Source organism: Aquarana catesbeiana, linkage group LG03 (genome assembly GCF_042186555.1).
Source record: "Aquarana catesbeiana isolate 2022-GZ linkage group LG03, ASM4218655v1, whole genome shotgun sequence".
Lineage (NCBI taxonomy): Eukaryota > Metazoa > Chordata > Amphibia > Anura > Ranidae > Aquarana > Aquarana catesbeiana.
In genome coordinates, this window is record NC_133326.1 from 297,600,554 (window position 1) to 297,626,700 (window position 26,147).

The window sequence follows — 26,147 nt, forward strand, 5'->3', positions numbered from 1 at the left end:
ATCATGTTTTACTGGGTTTTTTTTGCCTTCCTCTGGATCAACTGAGGGTGTAGGAATGTGTATATGGGATTGTATGATTCTTTTCCCCTTTTATAGGTTGAACTAGATGGACTTGTGTCTTTTTTTTTTCAACCCGACTATGTAACCTTATGTGACTACTATAGAAAAATAAAAAACAAAAAAGTATATGCTTCAAAGAGTAAGCTGCAATACCACAATATAGTAAATTACTTTATTATTTGTAGACAAATAAAAACATCTAAAACCACTCAAAACTAACACATATGCCATCCAAAAATTCAAGATGGGATTATCATATTAAAGATTTGAACCCTTCTCTTCCTCCGATATAAGTGTGTGATTAAATAAGTGTATCAATTAAATTAAGCAAGTTATATGGTTGAGGCTGCTTTAAAAAAATTCCAACATCTAAAAAACAAAAAAGGTGTGATTCAGTTAATTTAATCAAACCACACCTTCGCTTCATAAAACATCTGATTTCCACCTGCCTACCCCCCCCCCCCCCCACATAATTTTGTTTTGTAAAGTTTTCCAACCTCTTGTGCTAAACTGCAGAACTTCTTTCTTTCTCACCGGGTTGAGAATAATGCTCGCCCACACTGCCTCCAGGTATGTCTAGGTCACACATCCCAGGAGACAGTTTTATGGACAGGCGCATGCACGCCACTGGATTTTATGTGTGCGCTGATGTGCTTCAGGTCCCAGCAGAGCCTTATGGTACATCTGCACACATGCCAGCGCTGTCCTGTGCAAGCTTTAAAATAGCGCAGGTATGGAAGTTCCAGCTCCCAGCAAGTGTGCATATGTCCAGGAATTTCCCTCTCCACATGCGCAGATTTGCCACAGGGCTTTGCCAGGGCCCGAAGGTCAGACAGAGCCCTACAAGCACATGCACACAAGCACCAGAATATCAAATATGACTGAGCCAGAGGGGGGACTGAAGCTCCTCTTTCCGTCCATTGGAGTAAGGTCAATAAATTCAGCATGTAAAATTGGCCTCTGATGTACAATTAGAATATAAATTCATATCTAAATTACATATTACCATATCATAAAAGACAACATATCAAAAAATAATGGAAATCATTGAAAATATGGGTTAGGAATATGTGTGTGAGTTCAAGAAATAACTATTAGACCGGTCCTTGAAACAGTGCACTGCTCTAAAATGCAGCAATGCATAGCAATAATCGGGAATTCAATTTACCACAGCTGAACCAGTGAAATGAATTCTGATTAGTTGGATAACACCAATTTAGGCTTGATATACAGTGTGTGTGGGCGTACTATTTATAACAATTTTAAAGGCTTAATATCTTAGCTTGATCAAATTTGCAGAAAAATTGGGAATCTATTTCTCTGATAACATACAGAAAACACATAAAATAAAATATAGCCACTAATAAAATAGTTCTGAATATGTACTCAGAATATCTGATATATGAAAACTAGGGTAACATAAAAGTAAAGCCCTTGCCCTTAGCAACCAGATGTCTTGTGTGAAAACAACAGCTGGTGTCTGGTGCCACAGGCAATGAATCTGATTTTTTTTAGGAAGTTTTATATACATCAGAATAACTGTGTAGAAAGAACTGAAAACTTTCAGTAGAGCCCATCTTTTCAACTCTTATTTTTGATTGAGCTGCTAATGTTTTTGTCAATAATAAAAGTCAAAGGATTTGTTTATATTACATAATCCTTTGTGCCCACCTTAAAAAAGTGTGGTCTTCAGACTTAAGCAGAATAAACATTTCACTTATTATATCATAAGGACATTTTACATTTTATGTATTGGCTTTTATTAAAATGACATGCAATTACTGAGGTACAATTGAGCATAACAAAAGTAACCTTTACACATATTTATGAGGATAAACACATATTAAATCTCTAAGATATACACAATTTATGCAGACTATACAGAAATTCAACTTATGCCACACACTGCATCCTTATGGCTGTTTCAGTGAAAGCACTGCATAACATCTTGGGGATTTCACAGGGTCAAACAGCTTCACCAGTCCAGACCAGGCAATGTTCTCCTAAAAAAGATTTAATGATTGCACTGTTATATTAATGGGTATAGAAAAGAACTTGAACCAAATCACAATGACACAAATTATTGAATTTACCAGACCACAAGGTTATGATGAGGTCTTTACCACATGGACAAGTCTTCTTTGCTACAGTGTGACCAAGAACTTCCTCTGACCCTCCATGACAAACTGAAGGTTTTATGACTCCACTAGCATGAGATTTAAATTACCTGGTAGAAAGAGATTTAACTCATTGTTTATGTTCATGTGTAATTCATTGATATCAGTGGAGGCAGATATCAGCATTCCCTTTAGTTAAACGATGAACACTGCACTTAGAATGCCTACCTTAAAATACACAGGCACACACAATAGTTGTGAAACTATAATTATGAAAATAACCCATAGCTTGTGATCAGTCATTTGGAAAACCTAGGTCACACAGCACTAAAATAAAGAAACAACCATACAGCAAAGCCATGCAATTTCAGAGGCTTCTATTGTGCAGTACTTATATTTCAAAATACAATCGCTCAAAACCAACTAGTTACAAAATTTAAAAGGCGTTATTACACAGGTCGGTAATTATGGAAAGTTAAAATGTATATAGAGGGCAAAGGTTTTTGTTTTTTCGTTTTGGATAGCATAGGAACGGGTTTGATCCTCAGTCAGATTGTTTTTGCCATCTGTGCCTCTATTGGGGAGATAAACCATTCCAAATGTCCTGGTGGCCACTGTCACTAAAACAGAAAGTAAAGAGAAACCCAAAAAATTGGAGCTGTCACCAGAATAAAAGGTTACAGTGATCATACATAAGGGACAAATAACTAAGAGAGGAATTCCCCTTACCTTTCCTATTCTATCCAAAATAAGGTTTTGGCTATACATACAAGTCATTTTAGACTTGGGCTCCTAACAATTGAACCAACATGATGGCGTGAAAAAAATCACCAATCCCTCATCAATATCTTTTAAGGTATACAGCAGTAGCGATTTTGCATATCCAATCATATAAATAAGACCTCTACTACAAACCATGCACAATGCAAATGTTTAGTTCTTTTCTAAGAAAAGTAATCTCCTCCAGATGAATACCTATCTCTGTTCTGGAGATACTGTACTGCTGTATGGTTTGCCAGTACTTTTATCAAAATGATTGTTAGGTGTGAAATCCTACCTTACCTATAACTTGCTAAGCAGTGGGAAGCAAGGAACCCTTTCCTGAAGGACATAAGCCCTGGAAATAAGTTGTCTGATTAACACGACAATGGTAAAGCTGGTCGCCCTCTATGAGGACTGCCAGGCAGTACAAAAGGGACTCAGTCTTGCGAACAGAGGCTGTGTGGCTGCCAAGTAGACCTTGACAACTGACCACATTTATTCAGTGTAAGGTTAATTCCTTGGAGCAGGGCAGAGGTAAGATGGGGATGTGTACATAGCCAGCTTCTGTGTCTACTAATGCCAGAAACACCCCCTGTCTGAGAGAAATAATAATAGATCTCATGGATTCCATCCAGAATTTTGGTACACAAAGAAGTCTGTTTATAGATTTTAAGTCCAGTATTGGGCAGATGCCCCATTTTGGTTTTTGGGGTCAAGAATACGTTTGAATAGAAGACCGTATTTCAACTGTTAAAACCACTCCATGTGCCTGTAGTTGGTGCAAGGCAGTCATTAAAGCTGTCTTCTTTTGGTTTGAAGCTGGAAGATTGGAAGATAAAAAGCAGAGGGGATAGAGATCAAAACTCTATTTTTTACCCCTATGAAATGACAGATTGGACACAGAGATCAAGGACATCTATGATCCAGACTGGTGCAAATGCCAACAGTCTTCCCCCACTCCAAGGAGTGGGGACGCCCCTTTATTGTGAGGAAAGTTATTGGACAGGCTTGGTGAACTTAGGCGTCCAGAGCTAGTGACAAAAGGAAGTCTTAATCCTTGGTTTTGAGGTTGATGCCTGGACAGAGCAAAAAGGTTCCTTGCGCTGAGCAGAAGTAGTGGCCCTAAGAGTAGGAGAATTAGGCTTTTTCTTTTGTTTCTTGTGAGGTAGCAGTACCTTTTTCCTAGTGACTTCCTTGATGAATTGATCGAGGAATTCCCCAAGCAGGTGTTTAACATCAAAAGGTATGCATAGAAGACTCTTCTAACAAGCAGGTTCAACAGACTAAGTCCTGCAACGGTCAGAGATAAGGGATAGAGATTTGGTAAATTACTGTACATTCCCTAGTGTAGAAAAGAATAAGGCTGAGGTCTTCTGCTACAATTGTTCTAACAGAGCAGGGCTATCAAAGACAAGTCCCTGATCTTTGTTCACAAAGTATGTCCAGGTAATCACTGGCTGTGCAAAGAGCCATGAATAGCTGCAACCGCCAGTGACCTGCCGTAATAATGAATGGGGCTGGCAGCTGCACCTAGCTGCTCAGAGTTGCAGCAGGAATCTCTAAATCCTGCCGCTACAATTCACATTGGCCTGTGTGGCCAGAGTTATATGAGGGGAGCGTGTGTCATAATATGACTCTGCTCTGAGACAAGAGAACAGCAGTCACCCTCAGTGGTGTTTTGAGGAACATTAGAGTCAAAATGGCAGGGGTTATAACAACAAAGTGAATAGCTATAAAACCACAAAGTGTGCTATGCATGGAAGATTGTGTTATACAAATAAATCCAGCAACTTGTGTTAACATATAGGGAAATCCTGTGTTACCTTATCCATGACACTGGGCCTATGCAATCCAATCTTTAATCATCACGGTAAACATACCTCCCATAGGGGTTATCAGGGTCTGAGAATCATAGAATTTAACCACGGCCTGGAAAAACTGTAGGGCAACCTGTGGATAGCCACACCATCGCACTTCGTGAGCACCTAATGCAGAATCCAGTGCTTGAACCAAACATTACAAGCCAGCCCCACATAGTGGCACAATGAGGAATACCAATCCAGAAACTGATAGATTGCCCAGGGCAAAAAGCAATCAGATCTTGATGGAAGCATCAAAGAAAAAATGTAAATGGTTTAAAAAGAAATTTACTTCTCCAGAGGAGAACAGTTCCATTACCTAACTCCTTCCAGCTGCCACCTCCCAGCCCTTTAAGAGGTTCTATATTCCAGGAGGCGGAGGTGGGCATTCCGATCATGTGACCACTGTGATTGGTAGCCATAGTGGTCACATGATCGGAAAGCTTCTGATCGCAAGTATGCATCAGGACTTTTCCGATACCTGCCGGTTACTGTGCTGGGTGTGCGCAGGGAGCAAGCACAGTAATGTGTTTACATAGATCTGCATATATGCGTCCTCTTGGCATTAAAGCCTACCCATTGAGAGGCCGCATATATGCGTACAGCCGGTGGGAAGAAGTTAAAGCCATTAGCAAAAAACTGGAGCATCAAGGAGTAGGCGAGGTTATATGGGGGTGCACTAAGGGCAGCCCTAGCAAGTTTTTTTCCAGGGTCCAATCACCTAAAGGTAGCCTGCATATAAAGCGTGGTCTATGACTACAATTCCTGTGCCCTGTACTGTACGATTAACATATATGCATTCCCAGCATCTGTTTAGTAAAAAAGGAAATTTTCTAATTGAAAATTAATTTCATATTGCAGGCGAAACCTTTCATTTGGCTTCAAGCTATGTGCAGACTTTTTGGAAAAGTAATGAGCCAATCCTATAGGCAGGAAATGAGAGCGTTCTAGGGGCATTTTGTGTATAGTGTACATAAAGCAAATACAGTGGGGACGGAAAGTATTCAGACCCCCTTACATAACTCTTTGTTATATTGCAGCCATTTGCTAAAATCATTTAAGTTCATTTTTTTCCTCATTAATGTACACACAGCACCCCATATTGACAGAAAAACACAGAATTGTTGACATTTTTGCAGATTTATTAAAAAAGAAAAACTGAAATATCACATGGTCCTAAGTATTAGTAGACCCTTTGCTCAGTATTTAGTAGAAGCACCCTTTTGATCTAATACAGCCATGAGTCTTTTTGGGAAAGATGCAACAAGTTTTTCAAACCTGGATTTGGGGATCCTCTGCCATTCTTCCTTGCAGATCCTCTCCAGTTCTGTCAGGTTGGATGGTAAACGTTGGTGGACAGCCATTTTTAGGTCTCCCCAGAGATGCTCAATTGGGTTTAAGTCAGGGCTCTGGCTGGGCCATTCAAGAACAGTCAGGGAGTTGTTGTGAAGCCACTCCTTCATTATTTTAGCTGTGTGCTTAGGGTCATTATCTTGTTGGAAGGTAAACCTTCGGCCCAGCCTGAGGTCCTGAGCACTCTGGAGAAGGTTTTCATGCAGGATATCCCTGTACTTGGCAGCATTCATCTTTGCCTCGATTGCAACCAGTCGTCCTGTCCCTGCAGCTGAAAAACACCCCCACAGCATGATGCTGCCACCACCATGCTTCACTGTTGGGACTGTATTGGACAGGTGATGAGCAGTGCCTGTTTTTCTCCACACATACCGCTTAGAATTAAGGCAAAAAAGTTCTATCTTGGTCTCATCAGACCAGAGAATCTTATTTCTCACCATCTTGGCATCCTTCAGGTGTTTTTTTAGCAAACTCCATGCGGGCTTTCATGTGTCTTGCACTGAGGAGAGGCTTCTGTCGGGCCACTCCGCCATAAAGCCCCCACTGGTGGAGGGCTGCAGTGATGGTTGACTTTCTACAACTTTCTCCCATCTCCCGACTGCATCTCTGGAGTTCAGCCACAGTGATCTTTGGGTTTTTCTTTACCTCTCTCACCAAGGCTCTTCTCCCCCGATAGCTCAGTTTGGCCGGACGGCCAGCTCTAGGAAGGGTTCTGCTTGTCCCAAAAGTCTTCCATTTAAGGATTATGGAGGCCACTGTGCTCTTAGGAACCTTAAGTGCAGCAGATTTTTTTCTGTAACCTTGGCCAGATTTGTGCCTTGCCACAATTCTGTCTCTGAGCTCTTCAGGCAGTTCCTTTGACCTCATGATTCTCATTTGCTCTGACATGCTCTGTGAGCTGTAAGGTCTTATATAGACAGGTGTGTGGCTTTCCTAATCATGTCCAATCAGTATAATCAAACACAGCTGGACTTAAATGAAGGTGTAGAACAATCTCAAGGATGATCAGAAGAAATGGACAGCACCTGAATTAAATATATGTCACAGCAAAGGGTCTGAATACTTAGGACCATGTGATATTTCAGATTTTTTAAAATAAATCTGCAAAAATGTCAACAATTCTGTGTTTTTCTGTCAATATGGGGTGCTGTGTGTACATTAATGAGGAAAAAAAATGAACTTAAATGATTTTGGCAAATGGCTACAATAACAAAGTGTGAAAAATTTAAGGAGGTCTGAATACTTTCCGTCCCCACTGTATATATTTTTGGCAGCATTTTCTTTCTTGCTTTTTTTTTTTTAAGGAAAATGGAGGTATCCTTTAAAAATCCAGTGGCTTGACTGAATACACAAAATGATAGCTTCCTTTATAAAGGTTAGCAATTAAACAAAGATAATGGAATAATCACTCTATTACTGGAATGATTAACAAAGATAATGAGATAATCACTCTGTTACTGGAATGATTGTCAGTTTGTCAGACAACTGTTTTGTTTTGATGTCTAATTGTTGTGTTCTTTTTTTTTCTCCAAAGGAACAGTGGGATGTATATGGAGAATCTTATCCTCTAGATATAAGAAAAATAAATGATGGCCAAATATATTTTTGAAATATGGTCCACATTAAGAAAATAATTATGCAATGCTTCTTTTTTGTTGTTACTGAAACAAAAAATAGAGCAAATATATATATATTTTTTTTTCACAGAGAAAAGTGACCCGACAGGAGAGGGAAATGTGTAAATATGATTTTAATTGGGATCAATTTGAGTGTCTTGATGAATCAATTCCCTAGCACCAGCCAGCAAGAGAGACCCAATTAAAGCTGCTTCTGATGTGTATGACAGGCCACGGTTGTGTTCATTTGCAATTATGCAAGTCAAACATGATGAGCTACTATTTACTAGCTTTTCTGTGTTTTGCCCACACATCTGAGAAGTGGCAGTTTCCCTATGCAAGTCTGGACTTTTTTTTAACATAAATTATACTCCTACACTGCTAACACAAATGTACCAAAAAAACAAAAACAAAAAAAAAAAAAACTTTGTGTGCACCAACAGCAGCTAACACCTCTGTGAAAGAAATAAAGGTTGGTAAACTAAATAAAGGGACTGTGTGAAATAAAAGTTTTAAATAAAAAAAGACCTAAAAAAAATATAAAAAAATGTAAAGGCGCCCTGTCCTTCCATGCTCACACGCAAATGTGAATGCATACATACAGTCGTGCTCAAAAGTTTGCATACCCTGGCAGAAATTGTGAAATTTTGGCATTAACATTGAAAATATGACTGATCATTCCAAAAAACTGTTGTTTATTTAACCACTTGCCGACCGCCGCACGACTATATACGTCGGCAGAATGGCACGGGCAGGCAAAAGGACTTACATGTACGTCCTTGCCTGCCCGCGGGTGGGGGGTCCGATCGGACCCCCCCCCCGGTGCCAGCGGCGGTCGGCAAATCTCCCCCGGCGATCGGAGGTGAGGGGGAGGCCATCCATTCGTGGCCCCCCCCTCGCGATCGCTCTCAGCCAATGGGATCATTTCCCTGCCTCTGTATTGTACACAGAGGCAGAGGAAATGATGTCATCTCTCCTCGGCTCGGTATTTTCCGTTCCGGGCCGAGGAGAGAAGACTGCAATGTGAGTGCACAACACACTACACACACAGTAGAACATGCCAGGCACACTAAACACCCCGATCCCCCCCCCCGATCGCCCCCCGATCCCCCCCCAATCACCCCCCCCCCCTGTCACAAACTGACACCAGCAGGTTTTTTTTTTTTTTTTTCTGATTACTGTATTGGTGTCAGTTTGTGACATTTACAGTGTCAGGGCAGTGAGTGTTAGGCCCCCTGTAGGTCTAGGGTACCCCCCTAACCCCCCCTAATAAAGTTTTAACCCCTTGATCACCCCCTGTCACCAGTGTCGCTAAGCGATCATTTTTCTGATTGCTGTATTAGTGTCGCTGGTGACGCTAGTTAGTGAGGTAAATATTTAGGTTCGCAGTCAGCGTTTTATAGCGACAGGGACCCCCATATACTACCTAATAAATGTTTTAACCCCTTGATTGCCCCCTAGTTAACCCTTTCACCACTGATCACTGTATAACCGTTACGGGTGACGCTGGTTAGTTTGTTTATTTTTTATAGTGTCAGGGCACCCGCCGAATAAAGATTTAGCCCCCTGATCGCCCGGCGGTGATATGCGTCGCCCCAGGCAGCGTCAGATTAGCGCCAGTAACGCTAACACCCACGCACGCAGCATACGCCTCCCTTAGTGGTATAGTATCTGTACGGATCAATATCTGATCTGATCAGATCTATACTAGCGTCCCCAGCAGTTTAGGGTTCCCAAAAACACAGTGTTAGCGGGATCAGCCCAGATACCTGCTAGCACCTGCGTTTTGCCCCTCCGCCCGGCTCGGCCCAGCCCACCCAAGTGCAGTATCGATCGATCACGGTCACTTACAAAACACTAAACGCATAACTGCAGCGTTCGCAGAGTCAGGCCTGATCCCTGTGATCGCTAACAGTTTTTTTGGTAGCGTTTTGGTGAAATGGCAAGCACCAGCCCCAGGCAGCGTCAGGTTAGTGCCAGTAGCGCTAACACCCACGCACGCACCGTACACCTCCCTTAGTGGTATAGTATCTGAACGCATCAATATCTGATCCGATCAGATCTATACTAGCGTCCCCAACAGTTTAGGATTCCCAAAAACGCAGTGTTAGCGAGATCAGCCCAGATACCTGCTAGCACCTGCGTTTTGCCCCTCCGCCCGGCCCAGCCCAGCCCACCCAAGTGCAGTATCGATCGATCACTGTCACTTACAAAACACTAAACGCATAACTGCAGCGTTCGCAGAGTCAGGCCTGATCCCTGCGATCGCTAACAGTTTTTTTGGTAGCGTTTTGGTGAACTGGCAAGCACCAGCCCCAGGCAGCGTCAGGTTAGTGCCAGTAGCGCTAACACCCACGCACGCACCGTACACCTCCCTTAGTGGTATAGTATCTGAACTGATCAATATCTGATCTGATCCGATCAGATCTATACTGGCATCCCCAGCAGTTTAGGGTTCCCAAAAACGCAGTGTTAGCGGGATCAGCCCAGATACCTGCTAGCACCTGCGTTTTGCCCCTCCGCCCGGCCCAGCCCAGCCCACCCAAGTGCAGTATCGATCGATCACTGTCACTTACAAAACACTAAACGCATAACTGCAGCGTTCGCAGAGTCAGGCCTGATCCCTGCGATCGTTAACAGTTTTTTTGGTAGCGTTTTGGTGAACTGGCAAGCGCCAGCGGCCTAGTACACCCCGGTCGTAGTCAAACCAGCACTGCAGTAACACTTGGTGACGTGGCGAGTCCCATAAGTGCAGTTCAAGCTGGTGAGGTGGCAAGCACAAGTAGTGTCCCGCTGCCACCAAGAAGACAAACACAGGCCCGTCGTGCCCATAATGCCCTTCCTGCTGCATTCGCCAATCCTAATTGGCAACCCACCGCTTCTGCAGCGCCCGTACTTCCCCCATTCACATCCCCAACCAAATGCAGTCGGCTGCATGAGAGGCATTTTCTTTATGTCCTCCCGAGTACCCCTACCCAACGAACTCCCCCAAAAAAGATGTCGTGTCTGCAGTAAGCGCGGATATAGGCGTGACACCCGCTATTATTGTCCCTCCTGTCCTGACAATCCTGGTCTTTGCATTGGTGAATGTTTTGAATGCTACCATTCACTAGCTGAGTATTAGCGTAGGGTACAGCATTGCACAGACTAGGACACTTTCACAGGGTCTCCCAAGATGCCATCGCATTTTGAGAGACCCGAACCTGGAACCGGTTACAGTTATAAAAGTTACAGTTACAAAAAAAGTGTAAAAAAAAAAAAAAAAAACACAAACAAAAATATAAAATAAAAAGTAATAGTTGTCGTTTTATTGTTCTCTCTCTATTCTCTCTCTCTCTATTCTCTCTATTGTTCTGCTCTTTTTTACTGTATTCTATTCTGCAATGTTTTATTGTTATTATGTTTTATCATGTTTGCTTTTCAGGTATGCAATTTTTTATACTTTACCATTTACTGTGCTTTATTGTTAGCCATATTTTTGTCTTCAGGTACAGCATTCACGACTTTGAGTGGTTATACCAAAATGATGCTTGCAGGTTTAGGTATCATCTTGGTATCATTCTTTTCAGCCAGCGGTCGGCTTTCATGTAAAAGCAATCCTAGCGGCTAATTAGCCTCTAGACTGCTTTTACAAGCAGTGGGAGAGAATGCCCCCCCCCCCATCGTCTTCCGTGTTTTTCTCTGGCTCTCCTGTCTCAACAGGGAACCTGAGAATGCAGCCGGTGATTCAGCCAGCTGACCATAGAGCTGATCAGAGACCAGAGTGGCTCCAAACATCTCTATGGCCTAAGAAACCGGAAGCTACGAGCATTTTATGACTTAGATTTCGCCGGATGTAAATAGCGCCATTGGGAAATTGGGGAAGCATTTTATCACACCGATCTTGGTGTGGTCAGATGCTTTGAGGGCAGAGGAGAAATCTAGGGTCTAATAGACCCCAATTTTTTCAAAAAAGAGTACCTGTCACTACCTATTGCTATCATAGGGGATATTTACATTCCCTGAGATAACAGTAAAAATGATTAAAAAAAAAAAAAAATGAAAGGAACAGTTTTAAAATAAGATAAAAAAGCAAAAAAATAATAAAGAAAAAAAAAAAAAAAAAAAAAAAAAGCACCCCTGTCCCCCCTGCTCTCGCGCTAAGGCGAACGCAAGCGTCGGTCTGGCGTCAAATGTAAACAGCAATTGCACCATGCATGTGAGGTATCACCGCGACGGTTAGATCGAGGGCAGTAATTTTAGCAGTAGACCTCCTCTGTAAATCTAAAGTGGTAACCTGTAAAGGCTTTTAAAGGCTTTTAAAAATGTATTTATTTTGTTGCCACTGCACGTTTGTGCGCAATTGTAAAGCATGTCATGTTTGGTATCCATGTACTCGGCCTAAGATCATCTTTTTTATTTCATCAAACATTTGGGCAATATAGTGTGTTTTAGTGCATTAAAATGTAAAAAAGTGTGTTTTTTCCCCAAAAAATGCGTTTGAAAAATCGCTGCGCAAATACTGTGTGAAAAAAAAAAATTAAACACCCACCATTTTAATCTGTAGGGCATTTGCTTTAAAAAAATATATAATGTGTGGGGGTTCAAAGTAATTTTCTTGCAAAAAAAAATAATTTTTTCATGTAATCAAAAAGTGTCAGAAAGGGCATTGTCTTCAAGTGGTTAGAAAAGAGTGGGTGATGTGTGACATAAGCTTCTAAATGTTGTGCATAAAATGCCAGGACAGTTCAAACCCCCCCCAAATGACCCCATTTTGGAAAGTAGACACCCCAAGCTATTTGCTGAGAGGCATGTCGAGTCCATGGAATATTTTATATTGTGACACAAGTTGCGGGAAAGAGACAAATTTTTTTTTTTTTTTTTTGCACAAAGTTGTCACTAAATTATATATTGCTCAAACATGCCATGGGAATATGTGAAATTACACCCCAAAATACATTCTGCTGCTTCTCCTGAGTACGGGGATACCACATGTGTGAGACTTTTTGGGAGCCTAGCCGCGTATGGGACCCCGAAAACCAAGCACCGCCTTCAGGCTTTCTAAGGGCGTAAATTTTTGATTTCACTCTTCACTGCCTATCACAGTCTCGGAGGCCATGGAATGCCCAGGTGGCACAAACCCCCCCCAAATTACCCCATTTTGGAAAGTAGACACCCAAAGCTATTTGCTGAGCGGTATAGTGAGTATTTTGCAGACCTCACTTTTTGTCACAAAGTTTTGAAAATTAAAAAAAGAAAAAAAAAATTTTTTTTTTGTCTTTCTTCATTTTCAAAAACAAATGAGAGCTGCAAAATACTCACCATGCCTCTCAGCAAATAGCTTGGGGTGTCTACTTTCCAAAATGGGGTCATTTGGGGGGGGTTTGTGCCACCTGGGCATTCCATGACCTCCGAAACTGTGATAGGCAGTGAAGAGTGAAATCAAAAATGTACACCCTTAGAAATCCTGAAGGCGGTGATTGGTTTTCGGGGTCCCGTACGCGGCTAGGCTCCTAAAAAGTCCCACACATGTGGTATCCCCATACTCAGGAGAAGCAGCAGAATGTATTTTGGGGTGCAATTCCACATATGCCCATGACCTGTGTGAGCAATATATCATTTAGTGACAACTTTGTGCAAAAAAAAAAAATAAATAAATAAATTGTCACTTTCCCGCAACTTGTGTCAAAATATAAAATATTCCATGGACTCAACATGCCTCTCAGCAAATAGCTTGGGGTGTCTACTTTCCAAAATGGGGTCATTTGGGGGGGGTTTGTGCCATCTGGGCATTTTATGGCCTTCAAAACTGTGATAGGTAGTGAGGAGTAAAATCAAAAATGTACGCCCTTAGAAATCCTGAAGGCGGTGATTGGTTTTCGGGGCCCCGTATGCGGCTAGGCTCCCAAAAAGTCCCACACATGTGGTATCCCCATACTCAGGAGAAGCAGCTAAATGTATTTTGGGGTGCAATTCCACATATGCCCATGGCCTGTGTGAGCAATATATCATTTAGTGACAACTTTTTGTAATTTTTTTTTTTTTTTTTTTGTCATTATTCAATCACTTGGGACAAAAAAAATGAATATTCAATGGGCTCAACATGCCTATCAACAATTTCCTTGGGGTGTCTACTTTCCAAAATGGGGTCATTTGTGGGGGTTTTGTACTGCCCTGCCATTTTAGCACCTCAAGAAACGACATAGGCAGTCATAAATTAAAGGCTGTGTAAATTCCAGAAAATGTACCCTAGATTGTAGGCGCTATAACTTTTGCGCAAACCAATAAATATACACTTATTGACATTTTTTTTACCAAAGACATGTGGCCAAATACATTTTGGCCTAAATGTATGACTAAAATTGAGTTTATTGGATTTTTTTTAGAACAAAAAGTAGAAAATATCATTTTTTTTCAAAATTTTCGGTCTTTTTCCGTGTATAGCGCAAAAAATAAAAACGGCAGAGGTGATCAAATACCATCAAAAGAAAGCTCTATTTGTGGGAAGAAAAGGACGCAAATTTCGTTTGGTTACAGCATTGCATGACCGCGCAATTAGCAGTTAAAGCGACGCAGTGCCAATTTGTAAAAAGTGCTCTGGTCAGGAAGGGGGTAAATCCTTCCGGGGCTGAAGTGGTTAAGGATAGCAATCATATGAAGCCATTTTTTATCACATAGTTTTTTTGGATCCTTTTTAAATCATAATGATAAAAGAAATCACCCAAATGGCCCTGATGAAAAGTTTACATACCCTGGAATGTTTGGCCTTGGTACAGACAGAAAGTGGCACGCACAGGTTAAAGTGGCAATTAAATGTTAATTTCCCACATTTGTGGCTTTTTAAATCACAATTAGCGTTTGTGTATAAATAGTCAATGAGTTTATTAGCTCTCACATGCATGCACTAAGCTGGCTAGACACTGAGCCATGAGGAGGTAGAAAAGATCAGTCAAAAAAACCTGCGTAACAAGGTAATGAAACTTTACAAAGATGGAAAAAGATGGAAAAGGATATAAAAAGATATCAAAAACCTTGAATATGCCAGTCAGTACCGTTTAACCAGTTAACCATTGCGCTATAGCCGAATGATGGCTACAGCGTGGCTCGATAACTCTGGGAGGGCGTACTATGATGTTCTTCCAGAATCGTGGTCCCGCACATCCCCAGGGGTGCGCACACGGGACTGTCTGTGCCCACCGGGTTCATGCGACCTGGCGGGTCATGGATTGCGGTAAAGGGCAAATGAGAGCGCGCCCTTTACCATGTGATTGCTCCGTCCAACGATGGAGCGATCAATGTAAACAAACAGTCATCATGTCTGGTTCTCTCCATTGCTCACACCGATCGTGTGAACAGAAGAGGGAGAAGCTGCAGCATGAGGCTGCTTCAGGTACTTTTCTTATAGTACCAGTGTCTCTGTTCCAGATGGGTGCCCAGCAGTGCCAGATCAGTGCCCCAATCCGTGCCAGATGAGCGCCCAGCAGTGCCAGGTCAGTGCCCCATCTGTACCAGATGAGTGCCCCAATCCATGCCAGATGAGCGCCCCAATCCATGCCAGATGAGTACCCAGCAGTGCCATATTGGTGCCCCAATCCATGCCATATCAGTGCCCAGCAGTGCCCAAATCCGTGCCATATCTGTGCCCCATCAGTGTTCTACAGTGCCAGTTGTCATTTATGCTCCTAGAATGCCTGATGGTGCTCCCTGCATGTTGGGCCTTTCTATGTGACCAGGCTGTGAAAAAGTCTCACACATGTGGTATCACTATACTCGGGAGGAGTAGCAAAATGTGTTTTGGGGTGTAATTTGTGGTATGCAAATGCCATGTGAGAGAAATAAAACGTTAATATGACAATTTTGTGAAGAAAAAAAAAAAAATCTTAATTTTCAAAGAATTGTGGGAAAAAATTACAACATGAGAAAACTCACCATGCCTCATACTAAATACATTGGAATGTCTACTTTCCAAAAAGGGGTAATTTAGGTGGTATTTGTACTTTCCTGACATTTCAGGGCCTCAAGAAATGAGATAGCCCGTCAGTACATTAGATGCGATCAATTTTCAGTAATTTGCACCATAGCTTGTAGACTATAACTTTCACACAGACCAAATAATATCCACTAATTTGACTTATTTTTACCAAAGATATGTAGCAGTATAAATTTTGGCCAACATTTATGAAGAAAAATTACTAATTTGGTCAATTTGATAACAGAAACAAAGAAAATGCATTTTTGTTACACAATTTTTGGTCTTTTTTTATTTATAGCTCAAAAAATTAAAAAAAACCCAGTGGTGTTTAAATACCACCAAAGGAAAGCTCTATTGGTGTGAAAAAAAAGGACAAAAATGTCATTTGGGTACAGTGTTGCATGACTGAGTAATTGTCACTCAAAATGTGAGAGCGCTGAAAGCTGAAAATTGGTCTGGTTAGGAAGGGGGTTTAAGTGCCCAGTGGGTAAGTGGTTAATCACTTCCTAAAAAGTGGAAAATTAGGGGCTCTTATGATACCAAGCCAAGGTCAGGTAGACCAAGAAAGATTACAGTCACAACTGGCGGAAGAATTGCGCAGGATACAAAGAAAACCCACAGATAACTGCAAGAAAAATACAGACTGCACTCCAAAAAGACGCGTGCTTGTTTTTAAGGAGTTCAATTCAACGATACTTGAACAAAAAAGAGCTGCATGGTTGAGCTTCCAAAAGGAAGCCTTTACTGCGCCAATGCCACAAAAAATCCAATGAGGCATGTCAAGGTGTTGTTGGGCATATTGTAACCAGGTTTTTTTGTGGAACTTGTACCGTAAAGGCTTCTTTCTGGCAACTTGAGCATGCAGCTTTTTTTTTGTTCAAGCATCATCGTATTGTGCTCCTTAAAAACAACCACACCATCTTTTTCCAGAGCAGTCTGTATTTCTCCTGAGGTTGCCTGTGGGTTTTTCTTTGTATCCCGAACAGTTCCTGTGGCAGTTGTGGCTGAAATGTTTCTTGATCTACTTAACCTTGGCTTGGTATCAAGAGATCCCCAAATTTTACACTTCTTATTAAGTGATTGAACAGTACTGACTGGCATACTCAAGGCTTTGGATATTTTTTTATATCCTATTTCATCTTTGTAAAGTTTCATTACCTTGTTATGCAGGTCTTTTGGCTGTTCTTTTCTACCTCTCATGCCTCAGTGTCTAGCCTGCTTAGTGCATCCATGTGAGAGCTAACAAACTCATTGACTATTTATACACAAACACGAATTGTGATTTAAAAAGCCACAAATGTGGGAAATTAGCCTATAATTGCCATTTTACCTTGTGTGTGCCACCTTCTGTGTCTGTACCAAGGCCAAACATTCCAGGGTATGTAAACTTTTTATCAGGGCCATTTGTGTGATTTCTGTTATCATTATGATTTAAAAAGGATCCAAAAAAGTATGTGATAATAAATGGCTTCATGTGATTGCTATCCTTAAATAAAAAACAGTTTTTTTGGCATGGTCAGTCTTATTTTCAATATTAATGCCATAATTTCACAATTTCTGCCAGGGTATGCAAACCTTTTGAGCACAACTCTAAGCCCTGCACACATATGTAAACTGTGATTGCCTCAAACATGTATGGTATTTTCACGAATTTCAGAGTGAGAGCAATAATTCTAGAACCAGATCTCCTGTGTTAGACCCCTTTCACACTGGGGCCACAACCGCGTTTGCGGTAAAGCGTTGCTAGTTTTAGCGACACTTTACCGCTGTTTAAGCGGCACTTTTCACCGACTAGCGGGGAGCTTTTAACTCCACAGAAGGGGTTGAAAACTCCCGTGTTGCGGCGCTTTTGAAGCGCTGCTCATTCATTCCAATGGGCAGGGTGTTTGGGAGTGCTAAATACAGCGCTCCCAACCCGCCCCAAAGATGCTGCTTGCAGGACTTTTTGGAACGTCCTACAAGTGCACCGCCTGAGAGTGAAAAGTCACACTTGAATAAATGGGAGGCGGTTTTCAGGCGCTTAGCAGAGGCTATTTCCAGCCCTAAATGACCTGAAAACCACCCCAGTGTGAATGGGGTCTAACTCTAATCTGGTATCCTGTAAAGACTTTTAAAGCTTTGCCTATGGAGATTTTTATGTACTATAGTGTGGTACCATTCTAAAGGCACACAATTTTTAAGCATGACATGTTAGGTATCTATTTACTTGGCATAACATCATCTTTTATATTTTACAAAAAAAAGTGTATTATGTTGTGTTTGTGTACACTAAAATTCATTAAACTGTATTTCTTCCCCCAAAAAATAGCATTTAACAAAGTGGCTGTGCAAATATTGTGTGATATGAAAAATTGCAACATCCACTATTTTATTCTCCATGGTCTCTGCTTTCAAAACCATATAATGTTTGGTGGTTCTACAACATTTTCTAGCAAAAAAATGCAGATTTTAAATTGACCTGAGGGTTAAGTGGTTAGTGTGTGTATGTTTATCAATGTATATTTCTCATTGTAGTCCACTTTATTTTCTTTGGCTCCTTTCATGTCATATACCTAGCTGATCCTGTCAGTCCCCCTTCTTTCTTGATTTAAACTGACCACACCAGACATGGAACCTGATGTCTGTGTGGTCATCTTGTGTCGCTAGGTTTGCTGTTCAGAGATACAGGATGCTGTGCCCATGCACAGTGTGCCTGTATCTCCGTAGTCTGTTTACTGGCCTTGCCCCCAGTCCAGCCCTGCCTTACTGATTGACAGGCACCCCCAGTCTGAGCCCCAATGTCAAACCATGGCTACTACTTGCTTGTGGAGCTGCAGAGTTTTAATTTAGAAATGGGGATGACACAGGGATTTGACACTTTTTCTGCCGCTGCAGCAGCTTCACAGTAGCTGTGAACCATTAGTCAATCACAGCCTGCCACTTGCAGCTTCAGCCTATAGGATGATGCATCACAGAAGGCACTACCTTCTGAAACAGCACACTAACAGGGAACACATTTCCCTGTATATATCTCCCTGTATGACCCCCCCATCCAAAAGAGGGTCTGAAAACAAACTAACTGGGGTATAAAATGAATGGGCAATAAAACATCATAAAAGTTAAAAAGGATTTTTGTACCTGACACACATCTGAACCAAATAAGTTTATCTTGGTCTCATCAGACCACAGGACATGGTTCTAGTAATCCATGTCCTTAGTCTGCTTGTCTTCAGCAAACTGTTTGCGGGCTTTCTTGTGCATCATCTTTAGAAGAGGCTTCCTTCTGGGATGACAGCCATGCAGATCAATTTGATGCAGTGTGCAGGGGAATGGTCTAAGCACTGACAGGCTGACCCCCCACCCCTTCAACCTCTGCAGCAATGCTGGCAGCACTCATATGTCTATTTCCCAAAGACAAACTCTGGATATGACGCTGAGCACGTGCACTCAACATCATTGGTCGACCATGATGAGGCCTGTTCCAAGTGGAACCTGTCCTGTTAAACCGCTGTATGGTCTTGGCCATCATGCTGCAGCTCAGTTTCAGGGTCTTGGCAATCTTCTTATAGCCTAGGCCATCTTTATGTAGAGCAACAATTGTTTTTTTAAGATCCTCAGAGAGTTCTTTGCCATGAGGTGCCATGTTGAACTTTCAGTTACCAGTATGAGAGAGTGAAAGCGATAACACCAAATTTAACACACCTGCTCCCCATTCACACCTGAGACCTTCTAACACTAATGAGTCACATGACACCGGGGAGGGAGGGAAAATGGCTTATTGGGCCCAATTTGAACATTTTGACTTAGGGGTGTACTCACTTTTGTTGCCAGCAGTTTAGACATTAATGGCTGTGTGTTGAGTTATACACTGTTATACAAGCTGTACACTCACTACTTTACATTGTAGCAATTTCTTCAGTGTTGTCACAGATATAATAAAATACTTACAAAAATGTGAGGGGTGTACTCACGTTTGTGAGATACTGTATATAATGGATATGGGCTGAAAGTGCACACTCGCGGGTTTAATTTGAGGGTATGTACATCCAAATCAGAAGTAGGGTTTAGAAATTACAGCTCTTAAGAATAGCTAACCCCCTCTCTAAAGGGCCAAAAGTAATTGGACAATTGAATCAAAAGCTGTTCCATGGCCAGGTGTGGGCTACTCCTTCGTTATTTCTTCATCAATTGAGCAGGTAAAAGGTCTGGAGTTGATGCTAATGTCGTATACACACACGAGCGGAATGTCCGACAGAAAAAGTCCGACGGGAGATTTTCATCGTATATTCCGATCGTGTGTATGCCCCATCGGACTTTTTACGTCGAAAATTCTGAGGGACCTAGAAAGAGAACATGTTCTAAATTTTTCCGACGGAACCAATTCCTATCGGGAAAACCGCTCGTCTGTATGCTGTTGCGACGTACCAAAAATGACGCATGCTCTGAAGCAAGTACGAGATGAAAGCAATTGGCTACTGGCTATTAAACTTCCATTTTCTAGCCCCGCCGTACATGTTGTACATCACCGCGTTCTGGACAGTCGGAATTTGGTGTGACCGTGTGTATGCAAGACAGCTTGAGCAGAATTCCGTTGGAACTCTGTTGGAAAAACCTTCAGAGTTTATTCCAATGGGAAAACCGGTCGTGTGTACAGGGCATAAGTGTGCTATTTGCATTTGGAATCTATTGCTGTGAACCTACATAATGCGTTCAAAGGAGCTGTCCACGCAAGTGGAACAAGGCATTGTAAGGCTTCAAAAATGAAACAAATCCATCAGAGAGATAGCAGCAACATTAGGAGTGGCCAAATCAACAGTTTGGTACATTCTGAGGAAAGAAGAACACACTGGTGATCTCAGCAACATAAAAAGGACTGAACGTCCACAGAAGACAACAATGGTAGATGATCGCAGGATCCTCTCTATGGTAAAGAAAAACCCATTTATAATATCCACACACATGAAAGACACTCTCCAGGAGGTGGGCCTATCATTGTCAAAGTCTACAATCAAGGGAAGACTTCACGAGAGCAAATACAGAGGGGGTTCAAGGTGCAAACCATTTATAAGCCTAAAGAATAGAAAAGCCAGATTAGAATTTGTTAAAAAAACATCTAAAAAAGCCAGACCCGTTCTGGAAAAGCATTCTTTTGATGGCTGAAACTAAGATTAATCTATACTAGAATGATGGGAAGAAAAAAGTGTGGAGAAGGCTTGGAACAGCTCATGATCCAAAGCACAAAGCGTCATCTGCAAAACATGGTGGAGGCAGTGTGATGGCATGGGCATTCATGGCTTCCAGTGGCACTTGGTCATTGGTGTTTATTGATGATGTGACAGAAGACAGAAGCAGCCAGATAAATTCTGCAGCATTTATAGATATACTGTCAGCCCAGATTCAGCCAAATGCAGCAAAGTTGATTGGACGGCGCTTCACAGTACAGATGGACAGTGATCCAAAACACACTGCAAAAGCAACCCATGAGCTTTGAAGGAAAAGACGTTGAATATTCTGCAATGGCTGAGTCAATCACCTGATGTCAACCCAATCGAGCATGCATTTAACTTGCTGAAGGCAAAACTAAAGGCAGAAAGACCCACAAACAAAGAACTGAAGACAGCTGCAGTTAAAGTCTGACAAAGCATCAGAAAGGAGGAAATACAGTATTTGGTATTGTCCATGGGTCCCAGACTTCAGACAGTCATTGCCAGTAAAGGATGCTTAACAAAATATTTAAAATTAACATTTTATTTACGATTATATTTGTCAATTATATTTGAGCCCCTGAAAATGTGGGGACTGTATATAAAAATGGTTGTAGTTCCTAAAATTTGTACTTGATATTTATGGTCAAACCCATTGAATTAAAGCTGAAATTCTGCACTTTAAATTTATTTAGATTGTTTTGTTTTCATTTTATTCTGGTGGCATACAGAGCCCAAAAAAAATAAATTGTGCCTGTGTCCAAATATCTATGGAACTAACTGTATGTGAGATGATATTGCGACAGTCAGAGTGAGAGCAATAATTCTAGCACTAGACCTCCTGTTAAACTCTAAACTGGTAACCTGTGAAGTCTTTTAAAGTACCACGTTTAGATCATTTAATGTACTGTAGTTGGTTGCCATTCCACAATTTTTTGGGAGGAATGGTTTTCACTAACCTCTCCTTTGAAAATGTTAATTGCTTGGCTATGTATCTTTTTTTTACAAATGTTTTTATTTGAGAGTAGGAAAAGACAATACAGATATAGCATGGAAATTATGGTATTTGTCAGGATGCAACCCTGGTTTGTAAATATATATGCAATACATGCTAGTCATATTCACAATGATATAGTTTTTCAATGGTAAGCTTTAGTGCATTAAGTGGGTTTTGGCGCCATATTGGGGTGCATCCCATAACCAATATTACACATGAAAATAAGAAGGGAAGATAACTGTATAAACATTAAAAGAGGAGAACTATAGAAAATAACAGAAATATGCTGAGTTAAGAGACAAAGCTGTAGACAATTACATGTGTCATATTTGCATCTATTTAACCAGGACCAATCTTATGGGCATTTTTGGGTGCCTGTTGGAGATATCACATGTCACTTTGAAAGAAAAAAGATTAAGATAAATGTATAATTCCATTGGTTCACAGTGTACTACCAAATGCAGTCCATCTGGACCATTTGTTATTGAAAACATGCATGGTGTCTAGTATAGTATGGTGGATTTGTTCCATTCGTTTAATGGTTTCCATTGTTTGTACCTGAGCCCAGAGTACCATAGGTGAGCGCCAATTTAAGGCTATTGCCCACAAGGTAGCGCAGAAAAGGGTATTTACTAATTTTTGTTTGGTATGGGGGTGAAGAGTAGGCACATTGGTGCGGTCAGTGTGATCAGTGACCCAGTCATCTGCGCTACCTTGGAGGCTACCTGACTCCATATATGTTTCAGTTGGGGACAGCTCCAGAATGTGTGGAGCAATGTTCCTGTGGACTGGCAGCCCCTAAAGCAAGTGTCTGGAACTCCTGGGTAGAATCTATGTACTCTATCTGGGGTGAGGTACCGCCTCGTGTGTAGTTTCACTATCGTGTCCTTAAGAGACATAGAGCAAGAACATTTATGCATGTTTAGTATCATGTCTGACCATTCCTCTGAGGAAAATTCTTGGCCTATGTCAGTTTTCCAATGGGTCATAGCAGTTGATTTCTCTGGTAAGTGCAGTTCATTAAGGTATCTATACATCATGGAGATGGTCCCTTTCTCCCTAGACAAATTGTGGTATACTGTTTCATATTGAGAGAGTCTGGGATAAGCGTTCAGTGAGTATAATGATTCAAAGAAGTGGGTTATCTGGAGATATTTATAGAACTCGGACCTCAGAATATCAAACTGGTCCTGAAGGAGTGAGAAAGAGCTGGATTGTGATCCATGTGTTAGGGCTTTTAGTGTAGTGAGAGCCTTTTTTTCCCACCAGGGAAACTCGTCAGTTGATTCATGCACAGGGGGGAATCTAGTGTCTCCAAGAAATTAAGCTAGGGGAGGTCTGCATGATCTCAGTTTAAACTTCTGGTGGTACAGGGTCCATAAGTGTATAGTTTGGCTCACAATACTGTTTAGAGCGCTTATCTCCCTGGGTCTCGTTCCGCCTTTCCACAGTAGTCCTGGGAGGTAGAATGGATCAACTGAGATCATTCAAACAGAAGCCGGGGGGATCTGTGCGGGGGGGGGGTCTGCAGGGGCATGCCATTGGGCTGTTTGAGCCAATCTAGCTGCTAAATAATAGAGCCATACATTGGGTATTCTCAAACCTCCCTGTGATAAGGGTCTTTGAGTAAATAATTTGCCGTATCTGCCAGATATTGAAGGGTGTTATCTGCGAGGGCGATACCAAAGGAGTCCCTGAGGTTGGTTGATATATGTTGTGGGATGTTGATTGGGAGTGTGGAGCATTTTGCTAGGTTTACTCCCAACCCAGAAAGGGTGTGGCATTTCTGTAAGGTAGATAGCAGGTTAGGGAAAGATATTACTGGGTCTGGTAAGAACATACCGTACTTTTCAGAATATAAGACACACTTTTTTCCCCCGCCTTATGGTGCGAATATATGGCTGCCACCACCCCCTGCATCACCTCCCACCGCCACTACCGGAAGAGAGGCAGGAGAGCGGGGGACAGAATTCCAAACCCCCTGTGGGCGCCGGGCGATCTCCTGGTTGGTTCCTCAGACAGAAAACAGAGCATTTGGCCGCTCGGGCTGCTCTGTCTTCTGCTAGGTGGAAGGGATAACATCAGGTAAGGCTGCGTTTGTGACAATGTTCACTCTGCATTTCTATGGCAATGGTCACTCTGAATTTCTATGGCAATGGTCACTCTGAATTTCTATGGCAATGGTCACTCTGCATTTTCTATGGCAATGGCCGCTCTGCATTTTCTATGGCAATGGCCGCTCTGCATTTTCTATGGCAATGGCCGCTCTGCATTTTCTATGGCAATGGTCGCTTTGCATTTTCTATGGCAATGGTCGCTCTGCATTTTCTATGGCAATGGTCGCTCTGCATTTTCTATGGCAATGGTCACTCTGCATTTTCTATGGCAATGGTCACTCTGCACTTTCTATGGCAATGGTCACTCTGCATTTTTTTGGCAATGGTCAGGCTGCATTTCATGGGCACTGGAAAATATTTTAGTATACAATTTGGTTCAGAATATTTTTTTTCTTGTTTTCCTCCTCTACAACCTAGGTGCGTCTTATGGTCAGGTGCGTCTTATGGAGCAAAAAATACATTAAGTACGTCGTCTGCATACAGACTCATTTTGAATTCTTCCTCCCATTTTTGGTAACCTTTAATGTTTGGGTTTGTGATAACTACCCTGGCCAAAGGTTCAATCGCCAGGGCAAAAATCAGTGGTGACAGGGGGCATCCCTGTCTTGTTCCCCTGCCCAGAGGGAAATACTCTGAGGTACAGCCAGGCAGCTTGATTTGGGTGTGCTGAATATGATACGGGGCTTTAAATCCGTTTACAAATTCTCCAGAAAACCCAAATTTAGCAAGGACAGTGTCAATATAGGACAAGAGAGCGCTATCAAAAGCTTTATGTATGTCTAGGCCTAGAATTAGATCTTTGCGGGAGAAAAGGTCTGCGTCTTGGATTATATTAGCTGCTAGGTGAATGTTGTCTGTATTCTGTCTTGTAGGGATAAAGCCGGTTTGTTCTGGGCCTATTAATGTAGAAATAATGGGTGCTAGTCTATCTGCTAATACTCGGCATAATATTTTAAGATCTTTATTGAGGATCGTTATTGTAGTTTTGTGGGAGGGAATGGTCCTTATTGGGTTTGGAGATGAGTGTCAAATTTGTGAACAGTACGTCGTCTGGTAGTTTGTTGCTTTGTAGGATATGATTAATTAGTTTCGTAAGTTTAGGGGCAAGCGTGCCTGCAAATTTTTTTAAATATAATGAGTTGTATTCGTTAAGGCCAGGGGCTTTCGAGGTTTTTAAAGATTTAATGATGGAGATGATCTCTTGTTCTGTGCAAGGGACATTCAGGCTGTGTATCTGCTCTTCTGATAATGATGGGAAGGATAGAGAGCCCAGCCATGAATCCAGGTCATTTGGGCAGGTAGATTCAGAGGGTGATAGTAGGGATTGATAGAAGGATGTAAAATTTTGTACCTCCTTAGGGTGTGATATCATTTAGCCTGACCTGTTCCTCAACTTGTAAATGCTTGTCGGCTGAAGGGATTGATGAAGTTTGCATGTAAACATGGCTGAGGCAGAGTTAGTATGGAGAAGGAACCATGCCTTAGACCAGCGTATAGATTTTTCTGTTTCTTCTGATAAGATCGTATCTAATTCCACTCTTTTTTGGTCGATCTGTCTCAGTATTTCTGGTGAATGGGATTGGGTATGGACATGGTATAATTTATCTAGTTCCAGGGTAAGGGTTTTAATTTTGGCCATTTTTTTGGCGTTTCCTGATGGTGGCTAATTCTATGAGGCGGCCACGGAGGACCGCCTTATGTGCTGCCCATAATACGGAGGGAGATATGTCATCTACATAATTTAGTCTGATCGGCTACTTGGAAGATTATTTCAGGATCTGCTAGTAGGGAATAATTCAGTCTTCAGGAAGCTGTCATGGGGGAGAGTCCAATATGGGATGTATGGAAAGATACAATATGGTGATTAAGGATGGGCTTTATGTTCGGGTCAAACATGACTTCGTCTCGAACATTGGCTGTTTGCCAAATAGCAAACAATTTGGAGTGTTCGCGGCAAATTCGAAAACCACGGAACACCCTTTAAAAGAGAAATCAAAAGTGCTAATTTTAAAGGTTAATATGCAAGTTATTGTCATAAAAAGTGTTTGGGGACCTGGGTCCTGCCCCAGGGGACATGTATCAATGCAAAAAAAAATTTTAAAAACGGCTGTTTTTTCAGGAGCAGTGATTTT

General features: G+C 41.7%; 1 protein-coding gene across 1 annotated transcript in view; it reads right to left on the bottom strand.

Annotated features, from left to right (window-relative positions):
- Positions 1-210: 210 nt before the first annotated feature.
- METTL25 (methyltransferase like 25) overlaps positions 211-26,147 on the bottom strand; it is a 395,084-nt gene continuing 369,147 nt past the window's right edge. Inside the window, exon 14 of the mRNA XM_073620219.1 lies at positions 211-2,063. Coding sequence (XP_073476320.1) covers positions 1,974-2,063 — 90 coding nt within the window. The 3' untranslated portion in view covers positions 211-1,973. The remainder of the gene's footprint in view (positions 2,064-26,147) is intronic.